This window comes from Canis lupus, chromosome 10, assembly GCF_003254725.2.
Source record: "Canis lupus dingo isolate Sandy chromosome 10, ASM325472v2, whole genome shotgun sequence".
NCBI lineage: Eukaryota > Metazoa > Chordata > Mammalia > Carnivora > Canidae > Canis > Canis lupus.
Genome location: NC_064252.1, coordinates 42318394 through 42333647, shown reverse-complemented (window position 1 = coordinate 42333647; position 15254 = coordinate 42318394). Strand labels below are relative to the sequence as shown.

Sequence of the window (15254 nt, the reverse complement as noted above, 5' to 3'; positions counted from 1 at the left end):
CTGTGAAATCATGACCTACAACTGTGAGATCACAACCTGAACTGAAACCAAGAGTCAGATGAGGAACTTACTGTACCGCCCAGGCACCCCATACAGATTTTTATGTGGATCTAATTCTTCATTTGTATGGGATAAATGCCCAAGAGTACAATTGATGGTTTGAATGTTCATTGTATGTTTAGTTTTATAAAAACTGCCAAACTATTTTGAATTCTTACCAGCAATGTATAAGTGATGCAGCTTCTCTGGATCCTCATCAGCATTTGGTGATTGCTGCTTTTTATTTTAGTCAGTCTGATAGGCATGTAGTTATATTTCACTATGGTGTTAATTTGCATTTTTATAATGATTAATGATGCTGATCATTCTTTCATGTTCTTATTTTCCATCTGTATCTCTTCTTCAGTGAGATATATGTGTCTTTTGCTCATTTTCTAATTTTACTAATTTTTTTTACTGTTTTGAGAATTCTTTATGTATACTAGTTACTAGTCCTTTCTCCCAATTTCTATTTTGTCTTTCCATCTTCTTCATACCATCTTTCACAGAAAGCAATTTTTAATTTTGGTGAGATCCAACTTATTAGCTTTTTCCCATAGGCTGTGGTTTTGGTGTCAAGGGGCACCTTGGTGGTTCAGTCAGTTATATGGCTGCCTTCACCTCAGGTCATGATCTCAGAATCCTGAGATTGAGCCCTTCCTTGGGCATTCTGTTCAGTGGGGAGTCTGCTCCTCTCTATCCCTCTGTGCTTTTTCTCTCTCAAATAAATAAAAATAAAATCTTAAAAAATATTTTCATGGTTTAAAAGTAAGTCTGTGATCCATTTTAGTTAATTTTTGTATAAGTTGTGAAGTTTAGTTGTGATTTTTTTTTTTAATGTGGACATCTTAGTTGTTTCAGCACCATTGAAAATCTAGTCTCTTTCCATTGAACTTCTTTTGCACCTTTGTGAAAAGCCAGTTGAGTATATTTGAGTGGATCTATTTCTGGATTCTCTACTCTGCTTGATCTGTGTCTGTGCCTCACCAAAACCACACTGCAGTCTTGATTACTGTAGCTACATTACTTGACATTAAGTATCAAGTAGTGTTTCCTCCCACTTAATTCTTCTTTGTCAAGACTGAACTATATTAGGGCCTTGCCTTTCCACATAACTTTTAGAATAAGCTTGTCTATGTCTACAAAAAACCTTGCTGGGATTTTTTTTTAACAACTTCACTGAGAGATAATTCACATACCATACAATTCACCCATTTAAAGAGTGCAATTCAATGTTTTCTTCATATATTCACAGGGTCATACAATTGTGCAGAAAAGAGATAACACAGCGGTACTGAGACTGCTCTCCTTAGAAAGGCCTGCTTGCAAGATTGGCCCTTGGCTGGAGTCTGGGAACTTGGTTCCCAGAGTGTTCTCAGTTAACAGTTACTGATAAGAGTGGTTCCCTGTGCCTAGACTGTTTGTGCAAACAATATAATTTATGTTGAATAACATATTTTCTTTTTGGGACTCTGTCATTTTGGCATATGCTAGGAAGAATATGCTTATGACCAGCCCCCAGTAAAAACTTTGAGTGTGGAGTCTCTCAATGGGCTTACCTGAGTAGAAACATCACATATCTGTTGCTGCATTTTTATTGCACAGAGGAGTATGCTCTGTGTGATCCCTCATAGGAGAGCAAGAGCATATAGAAGCCTAAACATGCATGTCTCCAGACCTCTGCCTCTTTTCCCCTTATGTTCCAACTGTGTATCCTTACTATGTGTCTGTAGTAAATTTTAGCCATAGGTATGAATATATTATTTTGGTTTGCTTAGTTTATCTAGTGCTACTGGGGCTCCCTGCTGGTGCTACCTGAGGGAGCTGGAGGGCTATTCCAAGATTGGGTGAGGGGTTTCTCTCTGTGGGGCAGGGGTTCCCTCCATTGGTGCTCCCCAGCTCCCTCTGGGTGCAGTAGAGACAGAGGTTTCCTAGACTAGGCCACTTGCTATAGCTGGGTCTCCCTTGACAGATTAGCTCAAACTCCTCAGTGTATCTCTTGGTGGAAAAGGGGTATCTCAGACCCAGAGAGTAATGAGAGTGCTTTCTTTGGCTACTTAGTTTTGGTGAGACTTCCCTTGGCTGCTATTAGAGAAACTAGAGGAGGAACAAGTCTACCCAGATGCCTTGTCTTGCTAGGTAGGGGGCTGGGAACCAGTGGGTCTGGGTGAATGGGGGAAGATACACAGTGCCCTATCACAGTGCTGGTTGTGCAGTCCTGGGGTCCCCAGCCAGCTCACTTTCTTCTTACCACCTTTCAGAGTTTTCCTTTCTTCTTGCATTGTTACCAGGGTTTACAGATGTGCTTAGCAAGGAGGAGCAGAAAGAAATGGGTGTATGCCATCTAGGCCTGGCCAGAAGTCCCTACCATCATTTTTAACACATCATATTTTAATTTGTTAGGCACAATCATATAATCAAGCATTCCAATCACTGGTGACATTAATTTATAATGTATACAAGGTCTGCTTTCAGAAGGTTTTGGATGCAGCATGGATGATGTACAGGGAACAAGATAGTGTGGATTCATTTTTCCTTGCTGATTCCCTCTAATACAAATAGATACCCTGGAAATTTTTCTTTTCTTTTTTTTTTTCCTGGAAATTTTTCAATGGGACATGATGAAAGTGCTCTGAAACCTGGAAAGTAGAAGGTGGACTGACCAGAGAAGAGATAGTGTGGCAAGTGCCTGAAGGCACTTTTCTTTTTATGTCCCACTCATAGTTGGATTGGGTACTGGAGAGACCTGTAACCCAGAACTGTCAGCAGGAATAGGCATAAATCCCAAGAAAAATCTACACTCTCTGAACAAAGTACTAGGAAAGGGAAGTCTAACAGAGACCCAGAGGGGGCTGCAACCTTTGCTTCTGGAGCATGGACTGGCAACCCAGTTTGACCACAGTGGCAGTCTCAATACCCAGGATGGGCTGATCCACCTGCAGAGACAGTACTGAGTCCTTTGGGAATTCAATGGAGTATAGAGGGGCAAGCATGCTACCCACGGGAGCAATGCCAGCAGAACCTAGTACTTCCCTGCCTGACCCCAATTAGCATAAAAGGACCCAGGCCCAGCCACTCTGGCTTTCTGCATTCCCCACAGAAGATGGCCCAGGGGAGCAGCAGGTTCAGCCCCTGTAGGTAGCACCTGTAAGGAATTGATCAGCAGTCCCTGTGGTGCCAGAAGAATGAAGCAGACCAGAACAGCATGCAAGGGCTCTGAAAATTAAACCATCTTTAGTCTACAGCACACAAAAGTAGGCCAGAACCTATATGCTACACCTAAACAGGGTGACTGTCTGGTAAAGTAGAAGATTTAATAGGATTGAAAATCTTCTAACAGCATAACCCAAATGCTTGGGATACAATAGAAAATCAATGGAAAAAGCCCAAAATAGAATAGAAAAATACACAGATCAACAGACCAGAATAGAAGGGCCAGTAGTAAGCCCATACATTTATTGTCAATTAATTACAACAAAGCAGCCAAGAATATACAACAATAAATGATGTTAGGGAAACTGGACAGCCACATGCAAAGTAAATGCTAAAGATTTTATTTATGCATGAGAGACACAGAGAGATAGGCAGAGACACAGGCAGAGGGAGAAGCAGACTCCATGCAGGGAGCTCGATGTGGGACTCGATCCCGGGACTCCAGGATCACGCCCTGGGCCGAAGGCAGGCACCCAACCGCTGAGCCACCAGGGATCCCCTCATGCTGCCTTTTTGAGAGAATTAAACTTATTTCAGTGAGAAATATCAATGGGCCAGCTCTGCCAGGGCTGCTGAGAAAGTCTTCCATCTGGTCACTCTGCCTCCATTTAAAAGAGGCAGAGGCAGAAGGATCTCCATTTAAAATATGAATCAGAAACACCGCATGACCCAGTAATTCTACTGCTGGGTCTTTACCCAAAGAAAAGGAAGATGCTAATTTGAAATGATACATGCGCTCCTCTGTTCATTTATGCAGCATTATTTACAATAGTCAAGATATGGAAGCAACCCAAGAGTCCATCCATAGAGGAATGGATAAAGAAGATTTGGTGTATATATGCACAATGGATAATATTAACTATAAAAACGGATGAGATCATGTCACTTGTGACAACATGGATGGACCTAGAGGGTTATTATACTAAGTGAAATAAGTCAGATAGAGAAAAAAATACCATATGACTTCACTTAACAGTAGAATGTAAAAAACAAAAATGAATAAACAAAAAGCAGCATCAGACCTACAAATAGAGAACAAACTGGGGGGTGCCAGAGACAAGGAGGGGGGAAGGATGGGCACCATGGGTAAAGGAGATTGGGAGGCCCCCAAATTCCAGTAATGGGGTGAGCACAGCATAATGTATATAGTTGTTGAATCACTATGTTGTACACCAGAAACTAATGTAACAGGTGTGTCAAGTATACTCAAATTTTAAAAAATTCAAATAAAAAGAAATCAGATTGCTTCACTACCCAGCCTGAGACTCTCAAGTGGCTCCTTATCACACCCACAACAATAGCCAACCTCCTTGCCAAGACTTTTAGGTCCTGCTTTTATGTTCAGATTCCACTCCTCCCACTCTTCTGCTCATTCACCAACCTCCACCCTCAGACTTTCTTGCTGTTCTCTGGAGTCATCCCTGCCTCAGGCCCTTTGCGCTTGCTCTTTCCTCTGCCTGGAATACTTGTCCCCTAGATCTTCACTTGGCTGGCTCTTTTTTTTTCACATTTCTGCTCAAAAGGCATCTTTTCAAGGAAGTCTTCCCATGACTTCATTTTATGGTCTTCAGAGTAATCTTGCAATTGTTCCTTTTTTATTGTCTTACATCTTCACACTAAAACTGACAAGAGGGGAGACCTTGTTTGTCTTGTTTACTGCTTTATTATCAGTGACTAGAACAGGGTCTGACTTATTGTGGGAACTCAAATATTTGTTGAATAAACAAAAAAATGAATGGATGAGTTATACAGTTTTCACTGGAGAAATGAAATTTTTGTTTTGAGACCTAATTTTTTTTTTTTTTTTGGAAGGAGAGACCTAATTTTTAAGAGGAATTTGTCATACAGATCCTTCTATAAAATGTACAATAGAAGACATTTTCATCTGTGTATTTCATAGATTATTAATAACAGTGTATCATTTATTATATTTCTGCATTCTAAAATACATATTAAGTATTTTCTAAAATCTGGAACCAGTAAGGCAGTTAAATCTTAGTGCTTTAAAAAATCTCTTAAATGGCCAAGACTGTAGAGTTTATCAATTATCAAATATTATTAAATATGTGTTGAGCATGAAAAACGCCTGGTGTTGGGCTTATCTCATGGATCATCCAATGTCACCCCTGTTCTTATCTCTCTGTCTCCTGATAGCCCTCCTCTTCCTTGTTGAGGATAAAACCTACATTTTTTCCCACAAAGACCAGTTCCAGATCCTCTCTCTGTGACATCAACCCAGAGACTTTAGGACACTCTTGGCATCTCACGCTGCTGAGTGCCAGTCTTGTCATGCTGTGGGGCTCTCTAAACTGTCGGCTGGGTGCTCTGGGGCAAAGCGAGATGCCAGCTCTAGCCTTTCAAAAGTGTATGGGTCAGTAAGTGAGAGAATTTGCACAAGGAGAGTTCTAACCCTCACTGAAATAAATCTCCTATCTATTGCCTTCCCTAACTTCTCAATTTTTGTTGATGCATTTTTTCCATCTTTGTGACTAATCGATGAATAAGACATTTAAGAGGAAGAGTTGGTTGGAAGAGGAACATAATGACTTTATTTGAGGTTAAGTTTGAGGTTTCAGAGGGACAGGCTGGGCTGAGTCAACCAACCGAAGACCCTGCCTTGGAGAGGGCTTTCTGATCTGCCACATTTTTGATTCAGGCACTCATCCAAATGACCACAGCAGTCTTAGAACTATCTCTTAGGCTGAACCTCACTTCGCAATCTAGTCAGGGATGACTTTGGGATGACACTTTGTGCAGATTCTATCTATTGGTAGCATAGATTAAAATAAGTCAAGAGGAAGTCAAGAGGCAGAGATGTTTTGGAAGGAGATTGAAAATTTAGATTTCTGCATACTAAGTATGAGGCACCAATGGGTCATATAAATGAAAATATCCAGTAGACTGAGAGGAATGGCTGGGAGGTGAGAGAGAAAGGCCCATCAAAAATGACTTAGGAGAAGGAGTCATCCATGGGGGCGTGGTGATAGGTGAAGGATAAAGAAGGATGAGATAACTTGGGACCAGAGGATAGGAAAAGCTCCACTGGTTGGGTCTCAGGAGAATGTCTGCACATAAAAGAAGAGAGCGATAAGGAGACCAAGAAGGGGTCACTCTGGGGAAAAAATTGGAAGAAGCAGTCTTCAGAGCCAAATGAAGTTTCAAGAAAGAAGTGGCCAATGCTGTCATATTTTACAGAGAATTTGAGAAGAACGAATAAAAAACGGCTTTGGCAATTGCAATGATAATTATAATGAAAAGTATCCAAGAAAATGAACTGGAAATGCCTTTCTCTGGCTAATGATGTTGCCAGAGACTGATTTATTGCCCATGTCAAAGCCATGTCGACATGATGATGTGTGTGTTTCCATCTTTAAGAAGGATTAATAGCAGAACAGCCAAAAAAGCCAGTTAGATTCAACTAAAATATGAATGCTTCTCATATTAATCAGGCTGTAACCTATGACTAAAATACCTAAATGACAGACAGATACTAACCTGTGATACCTTTTTTCACCCAGAAGGTAACAATACTGGGCATAGAAGAAAGAACTTTTCTTGATACAGATTCCATCATAATGATACCTGAAAAATAAAGATTAAGATAAAGATTAATCTTTAAGATGTCTTAAAGATTATGTCAAACCACTGACATGCTTTACAAAAGCCACCGAATAGGCTAGCTCATGAAGACCTGAGTTTCATCTCAGTTTTAGCTATGACTCCCTTTTATTAGCTCCATTAGGTAGACAGTTTCATACTATTTCATACACATTAGCTCACAAACGTTCTACTCTGCTTTCCCAACTTAGGACACCCCACTCTTAGAAAGATGTGGCAGGGAAAGCCTTCTGCTGCACCTCCATGAACCTTTTTAAAGTGAAAGAGAGCGACACCAATGTTCCCTCTACTGAGAACCAGAGTCAGGTTCTCATAAACCCAAGAAGGAAGTTAGTTCCTGCTCTGCAGCCCAGGCACTTTGCTGAGCTGGGAAAATGCAGCTGCTTGTCTAGGCTCACAGCAGCAGAGCAAAATTTTTTCAAGTGAACTATTACCCAATGTTTAGTTTGGCAAATGCTTGGGCTTGTCTTCATTCCCCTGTGGGTAGCAGGCCCCTTTCCTAATTTGGCTTCTATCCCTTCGCACTGATTTTCTGATCTCACTGATTTCTCCTGATTTTTCTGGATTTAAAAGAAACAACAAACAATAGTAATTGAGTGACAATTATAACCCAATGCACCTGATAACACTGGAATTTCCTTTTGCATTAAAAATACAAAGAGCCTGGGTACCTGGTCTCCTGAAAATTCAAATATGCTAATTAGATGAATACTTAAAAATTTTAGTTCAAAGAATAATTAAAACAGTGTGTAAATATTTCGATATTTCAACAGACATTTAAAGTGTTGAAATAAGAAAACATTGTGATTTTCGTATTTTAACAAAGTCACCAAGAAAGTAAAAACTATTTGCTTCTAGTATCACCCAAATTATTCCAGGCACTAGGATATCATTTGAATCATGGGAACTCTTTGGTAAAGCATTGACTTTTCTAGTTTGTTTAGTTTTGCATTTTTTTGTCACCCATTATGAGATTTTTCAAAATGTTTGTTTTTAACACTTCAAATAAAGCAAAAATGATAAACCTACCTGGCACTTCCTCTCGTGCCTAGCCTCCGGGTGCCGAGATCAGGAAAAACCAAATGCACAAGCTAAAAGAATAAACCAGATTTAAAGCTGCACTTAGAAAATTTAGAAATAAAACTTACTGTTTCATTTATAATGTTTCAATTGTATTTCCTCTTTTTTTATTATAAAGAAAATATATGTAAATGAAATTTGAAAAAAATCAGACAAGTATAGGAGAAAAAAACATACCATTCAGGGTAAACCATCATTTAAACCTCAGTGTGGTTCCTTTCAGTCTTTTTTGTTTGTTTTTTAAAAGATTTATGAGAGAGAGAGAGAGAGAGAGCACACTTGTGTGGGGAAAGGGCAGAGGGAGAGAGAGTCTTTTTTTTTTTTTTTTTAATTTATTCATGATAGTCACAGAGAGAGAGAGAGAGAGAGAGAGAGGCAGAGACACAGGCAGAGGGAGAAGCAGGCTCCATGCACCGGGAGCCTGACGTGGGATTCGATCCCGGGTCTCCAGGATCGTGCCCTGGGCCAAAGGCAGGCCCCAAACCGCTGCGCCACCCAGGGATCCCGGAGAGAGAGTCTTAAGCAGACTCTCTGCTGAGCTCAGAGCCAGATCCAGGGCTCTATCTCAAGACCCTGAGGCATGAGTTGAAACCAAGAGTTGGTTGCTTAACTGATTGAGCCACCCAAGCACCCCTTTCTAGTCTTTTTTGCAAGCCTCAATATGTGTATGTATTCTGTGGGTATACATAGGAAACAACTAGTGTCAGACAATTAGCATGTGTGCAGTTTTGCTTTTGACTTTCTCCCCTCTACAATGTACCATAAATGTTTCCCCTTGTTATTAAGAATTCTCTAAAAACAAGAGATTATTAATAGCTGCATAATAGTCTATGTGAGTTGCCATAATTTTACTATTTTCCTCTTTTTCCAATGTGATAGTCATTTTCATTTTTTATTATTTGTTTACCCAATTTTTTCATTTTAAAGGTTTTAGTAGCAAATGTTATTAAAATATTGAATAACATAGCTACTTCTGACTCAACTTCTCATCCCCCAGTTGTTTTTGATGTGTTTTGTTAGCACTGATATTATATTTATGACTAATTACACTTAAAAAAAATAGAAGTCTGTTCCAGTTTCCTAATTAGAAGAGGTCCATGACATGCATGGTATCCAAGTGCATGTCTGTTGAAAGTGGAAATCCTGGGACGCCTGGGTGGCTCAGTGGTTGAGCATCTGCCTTTGGCCCAGGGTGTGGTCCCGGGTTCCCGGGATCGAATTCCACATAGGGCTCCTCATGGAGAGTCTGCTTCTCCCTCTGCCTGTGTCTCTGCCTCTCAGTGTCTCTCATGAATAAATAAGTAAAATCTTAAAAAAAAAAAAAAAAAGAAAGTGGAAATCCTGGAGCATGGTGGAATTAGAAAAATACAGAGCATGAAAGGCATGGTGTTTAAAGCAGTTAAGTAATGATTTCTGCTATTTTTCTACAATCCCCTCCATAATCATTCAGCTTCTGCTTCTGCTTGGTTTCTTCTTACATCCCTCTTTTTTCTTTTTTTTTTTTTTTTAAAGATTTTATTTATGTATTTGAGAGACCATGAGAGAGAGCAGGGGGAGGGGCAGATGGAGGGGGAGAAGCAGACACCTTACTGAGCAGGGAGCCCAGTGTGCGGTTCTGTCCCAGGACCCCAAGATCATGACCTGAGCTGAAGGCAGCTGCTTAACTGACTGAGCCACCCAGGTGTCCCTTCTTTCTTTTTTTTCTTAACTTCTAAGCAGCAAGGTTTGACAGTGTTGTGTAATGTTTCTCTTATCTGGTTCCAGGCCCTACCTTTTCCTATGGGAAGCCACCCAAGCCTGGGTATGGAGGAAGAAAAATGAAGGAACAGGAAAGGCAAGTCTTGCACAATTAAACATCAAGGTTGTGAGGGCAAATTGAGAAGTTCCTTCAGGGAAAGGGTCCAAAATGTACAGATGAAGAATAAATGATGATAAAAGAAAAAGCCAGCAAGTCTAAAAATGCAGGATTAGAAGCCAGAAATTCTTACTTTCAACAAGAGATTCTGAAAATTCCATCACCTCCTAAGAAAATCACTTACAACCCTCCCTCTATATCTACTTGTAAAATAGTGGGTACCTAGAAGAATTATTATGATCTATGCAGCAGGCTCAGATTCAAGGCCCTGGGAAATAATCTGGTGTTTTGGAGAGAGAATCAGAAATAAATTGCCTAGTTGTCTGGCAGCATAATAATCTGCACATTTTATTTTATTGAGTAATTCCAACCCCAGACTATCCTGTGTTTTCATTTTATGATCAGGTATGCCACAGTTAAATTTAAAAACCAACTGAGATGATTATTTCCAAAAAATGTAATAAGAAATATGTATGTCTAATATATGGACAGCTCACATAAATTAATGGGAAAACAACAATACCTCAATAAAAAGTGGTCTGCTGATAATATGTATCCATATTACATAATATACACACAAGATCCATATGACCAAAGCACATGCAAAAGTGCTTACCTTTCCTAATCATCCAATAAGTGCAAGTTGAAACAGCTAAATATAGTTCTTTTTTTTTTTTTTTTTTTAAAGATTGCATTTATTTATTTATTTATTCCTTCACAGAAGGAGAGGCAGAGACACAGGCAGAGGGAGAAGCAAGTTCCTCGAAGGGAGCCCAATGCAGAACTTGATCCCAGGATCATGCCCTGAGCCGAAGGCAGACACTCAACCACTGAGCCACCCAGGTTTCCCAGCTATACATTTTCTTGGTTAAAATTTTAGAGATTTGGCTTACCAAATATATCAGGAACTACCATAAGGGCTGTGAATTGGTTATAATTGTCTAGAATCTCTCCTAGGGAAGCTATCACATACAGGTGGGGACTTACAGTAAAAGAGAAAAATTATAAACAACTGAAATTTCCAATAAGGGAAATGGTTAAATGAATTCTGGAACATCCAAAAAGTATTTTACATCATTTATTTTAAAACATTTTAATGTGAAAATGTTTATGATATTCTAAGTGATAAATGGGCATATAATTATATAAGTTAATTATTTCTTGAGTGCTTCCTATGTGCCAAGATCACTCATTTCTTTTTATGTGCATTATCTCATTAATTTCTTAAAAGTATCTCTTAAGGCAGGTACTGTTATTAACATTATGAATCGTTTCACTTTGCAGTTGATGATGTTGAGGCACAAAAAGATGAAATAATTTGCCTAAGGTTATAGCCTAATTAGTCAGATTCCAGGCTTAGTGCTGTTAAAAACCATACTATATTACAAAATCAACAACACATGAAACAACAAGTGTTGGCGAGGATGTGGAGAAAAAGGAACCCTCATGCACTGTTGGTCGGAATGCAAGCCGGTGCAGCCACTGTGGAAAACAGTATGGAGGTCCCTCAGAAAGTTAAAAAAAAAAAAAAAAAAAAAAGACCTCACTTCAAATGGATACATGCACTCTTATGTTTATAGCACCATTATTTACAATAACCAAAATATCAAAGGAGCCCGTGCCTATCAATTGATGAATGGGTAAAAATAAAGTGATATATATTTAAGGGAATATTATTCAGCCACAAAAAAGAATGAAACCTTGCCATTTGCAATGACTTGGATGGAACTAGAGAGTATAATGTTAAGCAAAATAAGTCAGAGAAAGACATATACCATATGACTTCATTCATATGTGGAATTTAAGAAACATAACAAGCAAAGGAAAATGAGTGAGTGAGATAGACAGACAGACAGACTGACCAAGAAAAGACTCTTAATTATAGAGAACAAACTGATGGCTACCAGAGGAGGTGGGTGAAGGGATGGGGGATACAGGAGGTAGGAATAAAGAGTATACTTATTATGATGGAAAAATGATAAAAAAATGCCATACTGTATGCTGTCTATCCACCTGTCCATTCACCTCTCTGTCTGCCTATCCACACATCAATCAATCCATCCCTCCACGTAGTATCTATACAACAAGATGAGGCACGAAGACAGCAGACAGCAAAGTGAATTGTGAGACACACATCTCAGGGAACTTATACCCTTAGACATTTGTCTAAAATTGGGTATTAAAACCCTAAAAAGTCTTCATCTCAATTTACTCACGATGAGATAGAGAGAAGAGGAGGTCTAAGAGGATTTCTTGTGGTAAGATGACCTTCTTACCTGTAGAGGGTGTGTGGGACAGAGTGTGGCTCAATCATCTCAAGCCTAGCAGAAGAGGATTTACAGATCACTCCAAGAACTCTTGGGGAGGTCCCTGGAATGCGTATCTGGCTATGGCATAGGACTCCTGATAGACTACAGACAGGCTGGCCAGTGGCCTTGGTGGACAGGCAGAGGTGAGTGTCAGTCAGCACATCCACAGTCTGTTTAGTTCAAGAATGGCTGAGTAGTTCCTATGGCCAGAAGTTGTCTATGTGTGAGAAAGAGCTGACATGTGTAAGAGGCCAGACTTCACCCAGCAAAAGGCCCACAGAATGGACAGTCAGGCTGTAGAAAGAGTCATTCACCAAGACAAGGAATGCATACTAGAACATTCCCAAAGACTGCTCGGAAGAAGCCACCAAAGGGACCAGGAAACAAGAGTCTGTCTGGTCTCCAAAGTGTAAAGCTCAGTAGTAGGAACTTTCCAGCCATTTTTACCTCCTCTGCTCCCAGAGTGGTCAAACCAACCCCCAGTAAGTTTTGGAGAAGAGGAATATAGGGAGGAAAACAGAAGCCCTCATGCCAAGTTCTCTGCAGGCAAGAAACCATCCTGGAGGAGATAAGGAAAAGATTTCACTTTAAACCCAGATATTATATGGAACTGGATATTCTAAGTATCAGACTGATACCATGTGGTAAATTAAGATAAGGGTGACAACAGGGCTTTGTATCCCCCGAGGATTTTTAGAGAGGTCACACTGCCTGTTTGTGTGCTCATTCAGGAGTGGAGGAAGAACCAGCCAACGAGCAGGTTCAAAACACCATGGGAAATGAAGACAAAACCACTGTGTGATTAGTCCCTCAGCTCTTGCTGGTCACATGTGTGTGCATGTTTGTGCAAATATGCAAATAAACACATGTGTGGCTACATATCTGGACAATGAGGTTATAGACAGTATTTATTTCCCTCTTTTTATAGTTTTCTCTAAATCCTATACTTTCTATAAAGGGACTGTAATACTTTAATAATCAGAAAAATAATCAGTAAATGTTATTTTTAAAAAGGAAGTCAGTGTTATGGAAATTCCCTAATGCATGTGAGATATCACTTGCACCAAGAATGAGCACTACCCATCACATGCCCAGGGCTGCCAAAAAGAGCAAGAAACATTCCAACATCTGCACAGGAACTTGATGTGGAATCTGGAATCAACTCCATTCCCAGGGGAAGGGGGAGGAAATGAGAATTGGGTATTTTGTTGTTTCTCTTGTAAACATGCTTTGGGATCATATCCTTTTCCCCTTCCTCTCCCTTGTCCATTAGTCACAAATTCAGCAGCAAGGGTCCCTTCCCAACATGGGCTCCACAGAATGGCCCATTCTTCAGGCAAACCCCCAACGAGAATTGAACGTTAGTTGTCTTGAAGAATGATTCTAAATATTAAAATGAAAAATGCGAAATAAATGCCCATCGCCACACACTGAAGTCTCTTTTTTATTTTTCCTTTGGAATGTTCTGCAGTGAGACTACCCTAGAGGGAACACAACTTACAAGAAACTCTAAAAAAGATTTTGAGAAATAGGCTTTGGCTTCTTAAAAAATCAAGTAGAAGTCTTGCAGAGCCTAAACATGTCATGCTCAAGTCATGCCACTTCCATCTGATCAAGTTGTTGGGCAGGTAGATAAAGAAAATGCTGTACAGCCAGGGTCCCCAGGAGTGGGTCCCCTTGAGGAAATGCTCCAGGCTGCCAAGTGACGAAATGGCAAAATGTGGGCTGAATGATAAGCTAGCTGAGGGAATTCCTGGTTGGCTGGAAAGTTTTACTCAAGGACACCTTGTGAACACACAGTGTACTCAACGTCTTACACGTACTCATACTGCTTTCATTTATTGAATGAGGGATAAGAGATACACTTTTCACCAGATTGAGAAGACTGGATGACTTACAAGATTCAAGAAGATACTGGCAAACAGAACTGCAGTTTGAAATTAAGAAGCTGAGATATAGGAATAAGGGAATGGCTGCTCCTGTGTTCAAATAGTTAAAATGACAATAATCTGAGAATAATATTTTGTATTTATGTGGAGTATTTCACAGTTTCCAAAGCAGTTTTTTTTTTGAGGGAGGGAGATAGCTTGATTTTAATTCATGTGAAAAAATATTTAGGTGTTATTTTTGTTTTGTTGACCACAAGCTTAAGATGAAACCAACAGAGTGACAGGGAAGGATAAAAGCCAATAGTAGTCCCCCCATAAAAGTAAGAGCCTCTGTCCTCTGAGTACTCCTAAGACACCTTTTAAGAAGAACATCAATAGGACTTTTGATGATCTGATTTAAACTTTACAAAGTTTATTCTGTTTATTGTAGAGAGAATAAATGATCCACTCGTGCGTGAGGTGAGCGGAGCAGGAGTCGAGAGCAGAGGCCGAACTCGGGATCTGACAAGATGGCCAGGCTGCCCCGCAGGATTATCAAGGAAACCCAGCGTTTGCTGGCAGAACCGGCTCCTGGCATTAAAGCAGAACCAGATGAGAGCAACGCCCGTTATTTTCATGTGGTCATTGCTGGCCCCCAGGATTCCCCCTTTGAGGGAGGGACTTTTAAACTTGAACTATTCCTTCCAGAAGAATACCCAATGGCAGCCCCTAAAGTACGTTTCATGACCAAAATTTATCATCCTAATGTAGACAAGTTGGGAAGAATATGTTTAGATATTTTGAAAGATAAGTGGTCCCCAGCATTGCAGATCCGCACAGTTCTGCTATCGATCCAGGCTTTGTTAAGTGCTCCCAATCCAGATGATCCGTTAGCAAATGATGTAGCGGAGCAGTGGAAGACCAACGAAGCCCAAGCCATAGAAACAGCTAGAGCATGGACTAGGCTAAATGCCATGAATAATATTTAAAACCGATCTGATCATCAAGTGTGCATCACTTCTCCTGTTCTGCCAAGACTTCTTCCTTTTTTGTTTGCATTTAATGGACACAGTCTTAGAAACATTACAGAATAAAAGCCCAGACATCTTCAGTCCTTTGGTGATTAAATGCACATTAGCAAATATATGTCTTGTCCTGATTCACTGTTGTAAAGCATGAGCAGAGGCTAGAAGTACCATCTGGATTGTTGTGAAACGTTTAAAAGCAGTGGCCCCTCTCTGCTTTTATTCATTTCCCCCATCATGGTTTAAG

At 40.0% G+C, this 15254-nt stretch overlaps 2 protein-coding genes across 2 annotated transcripts in view; one reads left to right on the top strand and one right to left on the bottom strand.

Annotated features, from left to right (window-relative positions):
• The window catches only part of RFX8 (regulatory factor X8), a 64797-nt gene that overhangs the window by 35970 nt on the left and 13573 nt on the right, over window positions 1-15254 (bottom strand). The window contains 2 exon segments of the mRNA XM_025463809.3: window positions 6748-6834; window positions 7900-7961. Of these exon segments, the coding sequence (XP_025319594.2) occupies window positions 6748-6834; window positions 7900-7961 (149 nt within the window).
• LOC112670101 (ubiquitin-conjugating enzyme E2 N-like) lies at window positions 14477-15124 on the top strand. Its single transcript, XM_025463822.2, has one exon. The coding sequence runs from the start codon at window positions 14513-14515 to the stop codon at window positions 14969-14971; it is 459 nt and encodes a 152-aa protein (XP_025319607.1). The 5' UTR covers window positions 14477-14512; the 3' UTR covers window positions 14972-15124.